A 10,534-nucleotide genomic window follows, 5' to 3' on the forward strand; every position below is an offset into this window, starting at 1 on the left:
GTTCCATCTTCATACCAGTGCTTGCCGTTATAACAAGTCTATTCGATTCTTTGGTAAATTGTATCGTCTCCGCCCGCGCGGCTCATAACGTACCATAAAAAAAGTTAATAACATTTTCGCGCCATACGTGGGTTTGTTGCGCTTTATTTAACGCCATTAGATATTTCAGTTAAGATGTCGACTATCCTGGATGTTCCAAAGCCTCGAATTAATTCATCTATGCTGTCGCAATATATTAATAAGCCTGTTTGTTTCGTCGGGAGTGTTGAGAAGGTAGCTGTCGTCTCCAACTAACTTGATTCAGAACACTTCATACGGCAATAACTTAAAAAGGTTAACTTGCCATGTTGTTAATCGTTTGGTCTTGTTTAGGTACACCCAACTGGAAAAACCTTCACTGTTGCAGATGGAGAGGGACAAAGTGCGTGTGTTGAATTAAATGACCCTGTGAGTATGTTTTCGTTTGCATCTGGTATGTCACAATTGCTACAGATCATCATTTTACGTACGTGTGCAAAATGTCAAAGGTTATTGATTTACGTGCATTAACAGATATCTTGAAAACACCGCCAGTGAACTAAGTATGATTTTTGTGTGAGAAGTGTCAACCCTTCGATGTACAAGTGGGTAAAAAAACGACATAAAAGAGGTAATTTTCTCCCAGTATTTTTAAATAAAAAAATAAATCGTAATTTAACATTACAGGATTTCCATAGCTTTACTTAACTTAGCTTAAATACATTTTACAATATTGACCCACCCCAAACTAATATGAGTGGGTCAAAAATGAAAAATAATTTACGATGCAATTTGAGAGGAACCTTTTTATTCTGTGTGATTGTCAAGAATGTAAATTTACTTGTCTAGTCTCGCACTAATTATTTTAATCAGAAATAATAAAACACATGAAAGTATTAGCTCAGATTTGGAACTACCTGATCTGGGTACTTGACCCTTTTTTGCCATTCAGTCCCCACCCTCCGGCTGCGACCAAGGTACCGTTCCAGCATCCACTCTCCGGCCTTTTTCATAAAAATGTTCCCAACCTCGTTAATATATATTTTGAGCCAATATGTATTTTCAGTCAAGGGGAAAATACTCTATTGATTTAAAATAAAGGCACAGTGGAAACTTGGACACTTAACTGTGGTAAGATATCTTTTAAGCATGTTTATCAGATTTCCAACTTGTATTTTAAATCATTGACAATAGACATATTTGGTTTGAAATTCAAACAAAAACACAAGGAAGCTCCCAGGTAGTGATGGGTCCAGCGACACTGAGGCGTCGATGCGCGCGCCGAGCTTCCAGGGAAAACCCCGTGTCGGTGCGCGTACCGCTTTAAGAAAGTCACGTGACCACTACCAGAATCGTGTCGACACAGCGGTCGCGCGCCAAACTGTGTTCATAAGGAAGCGCATCTGTCAACAGGATGGACGCTCAAAACAAGCATCGAGTTATTGGCGCGTTACTTTGCGTTAAATATCCGCAAGATGGAAGACGTCACTGTTGATGCGCACTCAGAGGTGCAGCACTATATGTCAGCAGGACTCGTTGCACGTACGGATGACTCGCTCTTATACTGGAAGTCCATGGAGGCAACGTTCCCTCACCTATTTATATTAGCCACACAGGCGTTGTGCACACCGGCCTCTTCAGTGCCTTGTGAGAGGATCTTCTCAAAGGCGGGGGAAATTGCCTCAAAAAAAAGAAATAGACTGAATAACAAAACGCTGTAGAAACTAATTTTTTTTAATAAAAATCTTTAATTATAATGAGTCCATTGTCATTCACAACACTTTTACTTGGACATTCAGACAGATGTTCTCTTAATTTATCAACTGCGTCTCGAATATCAAAGATTTTTTTTATGAAATTGCGTGTATGTAAAAATAATGTGAAAGCAAATGCCTAATCAGAATCAGAAATCCCTTTGTCATTGTACTCAAGTGTGCAACGAGATTAGAGAGCTCCCCTCTCCAGTGCAATACAACAATAATTCAGTTAAATATATAAATTAGATAAATAAGAGAATAATTAGTGCGATGGAAAGTAATACGAAATAGGATATATAAAAACACATCACGTCGTTAATCAATGGAATTGGAGCCAAGGAGCCGTTGCCATAATATTTTTGTTATTTTTATTTCTTTTGGGGGATATATATGGCATGAGTGATACATGTTTTGTGTTAATCTTATTTCTTTGTTTCATTGTTTGCTTGTATGCTCATTTTTTTGGTTTTGATTTGAAACTGACTCTAAGGAGTGTGGTGACCAGTGAAGTCCCTCCCCTGATGTTGTGTGTGTGTGTGTGTGAATCATCTCAGGCGCCTGAGGATATCCTTCAGAAGCGCTAGACTGCCTCGAGGTAGACGGACGAGCTCGTCCATTGATTGGCCTTGCTGCAGTTGGTAGCGGTTGATCTGTAAGGCGGGACACCTCAGCCAGAGGTGCTCCGCGGTCTCCTCCTCCTCGTTGCATAGTCTGCAGTTTGGGTCCTCCGTCTTGTTCGTTAGATGTTACCACCTTCGGAGGGATGGATGGTGGCCGCTTCGAAACCGCACAAGGTCCGTGACGTCGGCTTTTGATAACTTGGCCTCCTTTTGTTCGTCCGGAGCTTTTTTGTAGACTTCCTTTATCCGTGGGTGCTCTATTGGTGGCGGTCGGCATTCCCTTCGTATGAGGGTACGGCGTGTTGCGATGTCTGCTGTTGTTGGGGGTTGTGGCAGGGATGAGCCGAGTTTTGCTTGGGCATCGGCTAACTCGTTGCCAGGCAGGTTGCAATGGCCGGGCACCCATATCACCAGGAGGCCTTTGTCTTTTGAGATGGACGCGGCTTTTTGCTGGAGTGTGATGATTTCTGGGTCTGTGGGGAAGGGGTTGTCGATGGCTGTGACGAGTGACTTGCAGTCGCAGATAATTGTTGCGGACGACACAATACGCGGACAACTGGAACCTACAAGTGGTGTGCCATGTCAAATCACCTCTCATGGGGTGGTTATGCAAATCCAGATCTGCAACATCCGGACTGCTTCGAGGAAGATGGCCCCTGATGTTGTCGAGTAGACGTGTTGCCATGACATCTCTCCTTGGTTAGATTAGACGCTACTGTTGCCATGACATCTCTCATTGGTATGAGGTGATGCCTCTGGCATCAATCCCTTATTTGCGTCAGTGCTGGCGAGCTAGCATGCGCGAGCTAGCATGCGCCTCGTAGTGTGGCGCGACCAGTATGAGTATTAAATACGGAAATAGCACCCTCAACTGGTGTTGCGCCCTTTGATACAGCGCGTCTTATGGCCGTAAAAATACGGTAGTTGAGAGAGTGTTCCACAAATCCTCAGCTGCCAAATTTGATGGCCATACACCTTGCCTTCCAGGCTGGTGCCTGACAGTCGATGACCAGGTCTTCATATTTGATCCTCCCACAGCACCTTTAGCTCCATGATAATGATATACTTAGTGCGTTCTGAGACCAGAAGGATTTTTGGTGTCAGGGTGGTTCTGACGATGTGCTGGGGGAACTTCAGCTGCCCCTCAAGGTCGACAGAGAGCTGCCAGTCCTTAGTAGTTGCCTTAATCCCTGCTGGTGGCTTTTTGTGACCAGACCTTGGCTGGGTTCCTGCTTGACAAAAGCAATTGTGCTGTTGGACTGCACACTCAGCTTCTGCTGCTGATACCTTTGCTGATTGCTTCTGCAGTTGGTTTCAGAACTTGGTTGTGGCCTTGGCCGAGTGCTTATGGGCGGGAGCTCAGAATGTGCTCCAACGTTCCTCTTCCTGGACACAAGTGACAGTTTGGTGTCCCAACTTTCCCCCGGGTTTGCTGAGCTAGGTAGCACATAATAGCCTGAGGAAACAAATGCGGTGTTTCTCAGTCTGACAAAGATCCGCCCAGTTGACTTCACAGTCCTTGACATGCTCCCAACTAGTCTCAGCAATCTGCTTCCTCAGACCAGCCACTCTGCTTGTCTTTCCGTCCTCCACTTCAGTCGCTACCTTCGCTTCTCCTATCCCTTGCACTCCCTCTGCCAAGGTGGTGTTTGGAACTTACCCAGGGCTGCTCTGTCGGGGACCACCACACCCACCAGATCTCTGTGGCGATTCAGCCACTGCATCCTGGGCATGCCACTTCCTTCCGGTCATCACCGCCACTCCTGCCTGGGCCACTTTGTGTCCCTCAAGTCTGTGCACATTTGCACCTCTCGAGTCCATGTTACCTTGAACTCCTCTTCCAGGTTATCATCACATTAATCATGTTTTCTAACCCCACTTGCTACTTGTTTAAAATTTGTGTTTATCAATTGGTAAGTTTTCTTTGGCTCACTTTATTTGTGCGTTACCATTTTAGAGTGAACATTTTTTTTTACCTTTTTATCTTTCAGCTTGAAGAGGAGCTGTCTGGAATAGTTGAAGTCATTGGAATGGTTTCCAACAAAGGAGCTATAATGGCCACCACATTCAACATGCTCCGGGATGAAAAGGGTATTCCCTTTGGTAGGTTATCATGTATGAACATGACAAAGAAGCTCTGATTTTGGCGTACTTATAATGATATTCCTCCCATGTCCCCACAGACCTGGAACTGTACAATGAAGCTGTAAAGGTTATCCATGATTTCCCCCAGCACTACCCTTTTGTGATTGCTGCAAGTGAATAAGATTTAATTGTTCTTTTTTGCCAGTTTTTTTATTTTTTATGGAAGGGGAAAATATTACCAATTTATGTATATGAAAATATTTCAGAATAAACCTTCAGATATGTAATTTCACAAGTGCAAGTTTGTCCTTAACATACAAACTGACTCACAAAACGGTTGGGCAATCAACACCCAAGACTACCATTTCCGGTTCTCCCGGAAACGTTCAGATTTTTCAAATCTGTGCTTAATTTTTATGCCAAATTTGTGTGGGGAAGAAGCATGAACAAAGAATAAGCTACATGAGTTATGTGCGTATAGCATGCATACTATCTCTGCCACCAAAGCCATGGCGTGGGTTCTCAGCAGCTCCTTGTTTATCCCTCAAATGCAACTGTTAGTCATTTATTTTATTTTTTCTCTATGAAGAAAAACATTAGCTGAGTCCAGCAGTCATTTTTCCAGTGGTGGGCGGGCAAGGCCTTCCCTGCTGGCCTAAAATGTTTAAGAAATGATGATTAAATCTATGATAATTCTGGTTCATGCATACAGTGATCTGTTAAAAAAAAAATGCAGTTAGTCATGTAACCAAAGTACCATAATATTAATGTGACTTGAATACATTTACTTACTTTTGGATTGCTCTCATACTAGGTAAGTTGAAAGAAATTAATACAACAAAAACAAATCAATATGATTATTTTTATATATTCCTTAGTTTTATTCCGTTTTATGGCTGTATAACATGCACGAGGAATCCTGAGCACCCACAATTCAAATCCAAAGCACAAGAAATGTGAAGGAGACCCACCATGCGGCAGAGAAAGACTAACAGGTAGATTGATAACTTCATCAGCTTCGTAAGGTTTTTCAAACCTTTCCACATTACCAGTTAGTAAATTTGTAAAAGGTAGAGACAGACAATTCAGGGGTGTTTGAAGACGCACTTAAAAGTTGGTCCACATGACGGCGCCAAACACCCATCAGCGTCACCATCATAATTACTTGCGAGCACTTAGTCGCCTGGTGCGAAAACCTTTGCATGAATGTGCCGTTGCAGTAGTTGTTTCTTTAGACTTGCCCAAACATTTTCTTTTACTACTGCGGGTTTGAGAAGATCCAATTTGGTCCGTAGTTCTATGTTGAACATCTGGCCTCTGATATCTGATTCCTTTGAAGTTGAATGTGGGGTGGTTCGGTATTTGAGAGAAACTCATATAATCTCAGATGTAGAGTTACTTGTTCTTGTGATGTTTTAAGTGCATTTTTCAAATGTTTGCAAAAACCTCTCTGCTAACCAATGTGTTGCACGGTGGTATGGAGCTGACTTGATGTGTTGTTTTCCATTGGCTGGCAGAAAATCCAACATTTCTTTTGACGCAAGTTTAGGGCCATTATCTGAAACAAGTTATTAGACAGGAGCAAATTTACAAAAAGATTTCTCACAATTGCTCAACTGGCTTTTCAGAGGTTGTGGATTTCATTATAGCCACCTCAGGCTACTTATTGTGTGCATCAACAGCAACCTGAAATATTCCGTCTTCTAATGGACCCGCAAAATCGATATGAATGCGATACCAAGGGTCCCGAAAATCCCATGGATGAAGTAGTGCAGCTAGAGGATTATTACAAATTATGTGACAGGATGAGCAACTCATGGGTATATGTTCGACTTTTTTATTCAGACCTGACCACCAATAGTAGCTTCTTGCCATCTGTTTCATTTTTACTACTCCACTGTCCTGCATGAAGCTGTTTGAACCTGGACTGGACAGTAAATTCCCACCACCTATCATTTTTTTTTTTAAATTGAAAAAATCTAGGCTAGATTACTGTTTTGGACTTTACTTTGGCGTCAACCAGTCCTTCCTCAAGCACCTCCAACAGGTGCAAAATGCTGCTGCTCGTCTTAACTGGAGCTCGGAAGACGTGTCACGTTTTAATTTGTGTTCTAATTTCCCGCTAATCTATATTACACCTTTATGAAAAGCACTTTGTTACAGCTCTGGCTGTTGTTTAAAATGTGCTATACAAATAAAGTTGTCTTGTATTCAAGGTAAGGTTTCAGGGTCGAGTTATCACCTACTGAACGTCCTTTTATGACACTGTCCATAACCACGGGCAAGTCAGGGTCAGTACTTGTAGCCTTTTTCACTTGGGATGCAAGTTATTGGTGCTTTTTCAACGCTCCTAAAGTAGACATCCATTGTGTTTGATTTTTTTTATAATAAAACCACAAAATTCCATATTTTTAATAAATATGGTGACTCTCAGACCGTCTTCACAAGTTCGTTTACAGGAATAGTTGTTTTGATCACGTGGGCTATGCACGTTCGCTCTCGACGCTGCTGGATACAAGAACAGGAGCGTAATTTCGACTGGACTGCTTGCCTCTGAGTGCTAATATTGGACATTTTGGATGCAGTCCACTAAAATCCGCTACTGATTTTTTTGGGCTGATATCAGAATTCATGTCAAAGTATATTTGAACAAGATACTAAACCCGCAGTTGCTGCTTATGTTATGTCATCAGTAGGCAGATGTGACATCTATTTGAAGCGCTTTGAGCGCCTTAATAGGTGGATAAAGTGCTATACAAGTGAAAGGCCATTTACGTATTTGAACTCTGGGGGGGCCTGCGTGGTGTTTGCTAACACATTTTGTCCATGCAACTAATCTTTTTGGTGTGACGAATATCCAGTTGATTTCCTGTTTTCCTTATGCACCTTAGAATGCACTTTATTTGACTGACAAATACTGTTTACTCAGTGAATATGTTTACTTACAGTCAATAACTCATTTAAAGATGGAGTATTAGCCATATAGCGGTTACATGAGGTTATTTAGACAACGACCTAAAAAACAAAGATTCTCATATTACATTTTTAATTTTGTAGAATTTTCCGTCATCATGGAAGGCGGGATTCTAGTTAAGGTAAGCTTACAAAGACAAATGTAAACAAACTGTAAAATTTTATTTGCCGATGTTTCTTCGTCTTTGTGCTGAGCGAGCCGGGCCTGCTGGGTGAGGCTGCCATGATGCGCAGCCAATCAGATCACGTGGCAAATCCACTCACGCTCTCATTGGTCAATCTTGCCACCTGGGCCAAATCACGCGCCTTGTATGAATGTCCACGGCTTTGTACAGTACAAAGCCTCAGTCAACTCATCTATTCAGAAAAATGTGTCAATAAATGTGTCAAAAGGGCTGCTGATATGGGTGTATTATTCTTATTTTTTTTTAATAAATATTTTGGAAAAATTTGCAACACACTGTAGCCATGTTTAGTGTGAAGTGGCAAGGGATTACTGTATTCCTTCTATACAAGAGTTATTGACTGCATTTAAACTAAATAACGTGCCTTCTGTGGTTTGTTGGAGCAGGGCCAGCTCCATGATTTTATTTTAATTTGGCCATCTGGTGAATTTAAGAAATTCTTTCCCGTCCCACATAATGTGATTTCAAAATTAATTAATTGAAATCTTATAATCACATGAAGATTGCAGAATGTATTAACGCTATGCTCCGTTTGAGTTTTTATCCATTCATTTCAAAACTGAGCAAAAACAACTAAGGAGAGTACAAGATTGATTTACAAAATCATAAAATACAGATGTGTTTCAGTTTTGGGTGTGAAATTTCAGAATTGACTTGAGCATTGTGAAATGCGCTATATAAATAAAATTTGATTGTATGTGTTTAAGCTGTGTCATTCTTTGTTGGGGTTTAAGAAAACTGTAAAATAATTCCTGCTTATAGTGCCATTGGTAAAAGGTAAAACAGATTTGAATGTTTTTCTTTCTCTCTTTCGCTCTATTGAAATTTTTGGTGATTCATGGGACAGTATAGAATAGAGAATAGGCAATAATAAGCCTGGTGCTTCAGCCTATTCCTTTTTTCAGGTTATATTATTTCATTATTTGCCAGTCTATTGGACTGGTGGCTGCCTCCAGCTGTTTTAACTGATAAAATGCCTTAACTCATTCAAATGAAAGTACGTCTATATCCGTCAATGGTTGCGAATGAGTTAACTTAACCAGAATCCAGATCCATATTGTGATCAAGGGTAAATAAAATCCAATCCAATTATCACACTCCAACTTATGTTTATGAATACTTATCTTCTTCCCCCTCTCCTTCTTGGTTCATAGGCGCACTACAGCTATTTGATTGCAATGCATGTCGATATGTAGTCAATACCTCACAATCAAACATTATTTGCATCTCCAAAAACATGTATGTACATTTTAGCATTCCGGATGGTTCTTTTCCTCTTTGGCCCGAAAGACACGACATCTGCAATTTCCAAAAAACAATATGAAATGTGGACTCGTCAGACCACAGAACACTTTTCCACTTTTTATCAGTATGTCTAAGAAGAGTTTGAGCCCAGAGAAGCCTGTTGATGTCGGTTTTTTAAGCGGTGCTGCCTGAGGGATCGAAGGTCACGAGTATTCAGTGTTGGTTTTTGGCCTTGTCAATTAGATGCAGTGATTTCTCCAGATTCTCTGAACCTTTTAAAGATATCATGGAATAAAATCCCGAAGTTACTTTTATTTATACGTTGAGGACCATTGTCCTTCCTTCACAGTTGTTCACAAAGAAGTGAACCTCACCCCATGTTTGCTTGTGAATGACTGAGCAATTCAGGTCCTTTTATTCCCAATCATATCAATCATTCGCAGTTTGCCTGTTCACCTGTGTGATGTTCAAAATGGGTTTTTGATGAGCATTCCTCAATTTTTGCAGCCATAAAATTATAAGTTAATGATTATTTGCCAAAATGAGTTTATCAGTTTGTGCATTGAATATCTTGTCTTTGTTGTGTATTCAAGTGTTGTATAATAGGGCTGTAAAAATGATGTCAGCACTAGAATTCACCCTCCTAAAAGAATCTGTAAGGGCTTTTTTCTGATGACTTAAGCCACAAATACCCCGAACCCTTTTGGATCCTTGGTTTGCCCCCCCCCCACGTATCTCTCATAGGTGTTTGGCTTTTCTTATTTTTTTTGTATTTGCAGGTTGTTGCCGCCCAGATTCACGTTACCTGGTGCCACATGCCGGTTGCCTTCTGTGACTTGACAAAATTATAGCGTAGCTGAATGTCCGAAATATAACCACTCAGGGTTCATGTGCGTATTCATGTTCTTGTCCGCTTCAATCTGTGTAAGTGTAGAAGGTTTGATTTTGTGGAGGTGATCACATAATTGCTGTCAATAAATCCACACTGAATGCTTTTATACTTCCACAGGTTGAAGTGGACAAGAGTAGTAATGCACATTTGCATTTTAGTGGCTGTTTTAGACAACATAACTGACAAAGCAAGCAATATTTAAATGCTTGCACCCCTGCTGGAACGTAGACAGCAGATACCAGGAAAAAATAAGACGAGCCCCCAAAAGGCGGCGTGCCAATTTGTGTAAATCTCATCACAAGAAATAATTATTTAACGTCTTTTCTTTTGATTTAAGTTAAATCACTACAGAGTGTTTTAGTACTGATTTCATTTTTACATGCAAACCTATTATTTACCTGCCAATATTAATGCCAACCAACTGTCCCTTTGAGGTAAATCAAGGGCCCCTTTAAGATGGTGGTGTGTCCCGGCTCCTACATCTGTTCCATTCTTATCAGTTGGCTTCCCAAATCACCTGCAGCTGCGGGCTCTCGCTTCCAGACGCAGATGTAGCACGTAGCCGTAATCTGCCTCCGTCTCCATGGCGACCAGCCCCCCCCCCCCCCCGCACCCCCCGTACATTCACTCCATTTTATAATATTTTATATGACTATATTCGATTATATACTTAAATGAAACGCCATATGGGTGAAGTCCATTCTACATGATTGATCGGGAGGTTTTTATTTTGAAATTGGGCCTGGCAGTGTAGTTTGG

At 41.1% G+C, this 10,534-nt stretch overlaps 1 protein-coding gene across 1 annotated transcript; it reads left to right on the plus strand.

Moving 5' to 3' along the window:
* Window positions 1–40: 40 nt before the first annotated feature.
* Window positions 41–4,767, plus strand: LOC148321043 (replication protein A 14 kDa subunit-like). Its single transcript, XM_088319262.1, has 4 exons — window positions 41–273; window positions 373–447; window positions 4,387–4,498; window positions 4,579–4,767. Exons 1-4 carry the CDS (start codon window positions 175–177, stop codon window positions 4,659–4,661), a joined length of 369 nt encoding a protein of 122 aa, XP_088175388.1. The 5' UTR covers window positions 41–174; the 3' UTR covers window positions 4,662–4,767.
* The last annotated feature ends 5,767 nt before the right edge of the window (window positions 4,768–10,534 follow it).

This window comes from Idiotropiscis lumnitzeri, chromosome 16 (genome assembly GCF_059441095.1).
Source record: "Idiotropiscis lumnitzeri isolate Australia: NSW breed Sydney's pygmy pipehorse chromosome 16, RoL_Ilum_1.0, whole genome shotgun sequence".
NCBI lineage: Eukaryota > Metazoa > Chordata > Actinopteri > Syngnathiformes > Syngnathidae > Idiotropiscis > Idiotropiscis lumnitzeri.

Excerpts from the sequence above, each read along its gene's own strand:
- LOC148321043 (XM_088319262.1), top strand. The coding sequence starts at position 175 with ATGTCGACTATCCTGGATGTTCCAAAGCCTCGAATTAATTCATCTATG. Across the intron at positions 448-4,386 it reads GTGTTGAATTAAATGACCCT|CTTGAAGAGGAGCTGTCTGG; the intron begins GTGAGTATGTTT and ends TTTATCTTTCAG. Across the intron at positions 4,499-4,578 it reads TGAAAAGGGTATTCCCTTTG|ACCTGGAACTGTACAATGAA; the intron begins GTAGGTTATCAT and ends ATGTCCCCACAG.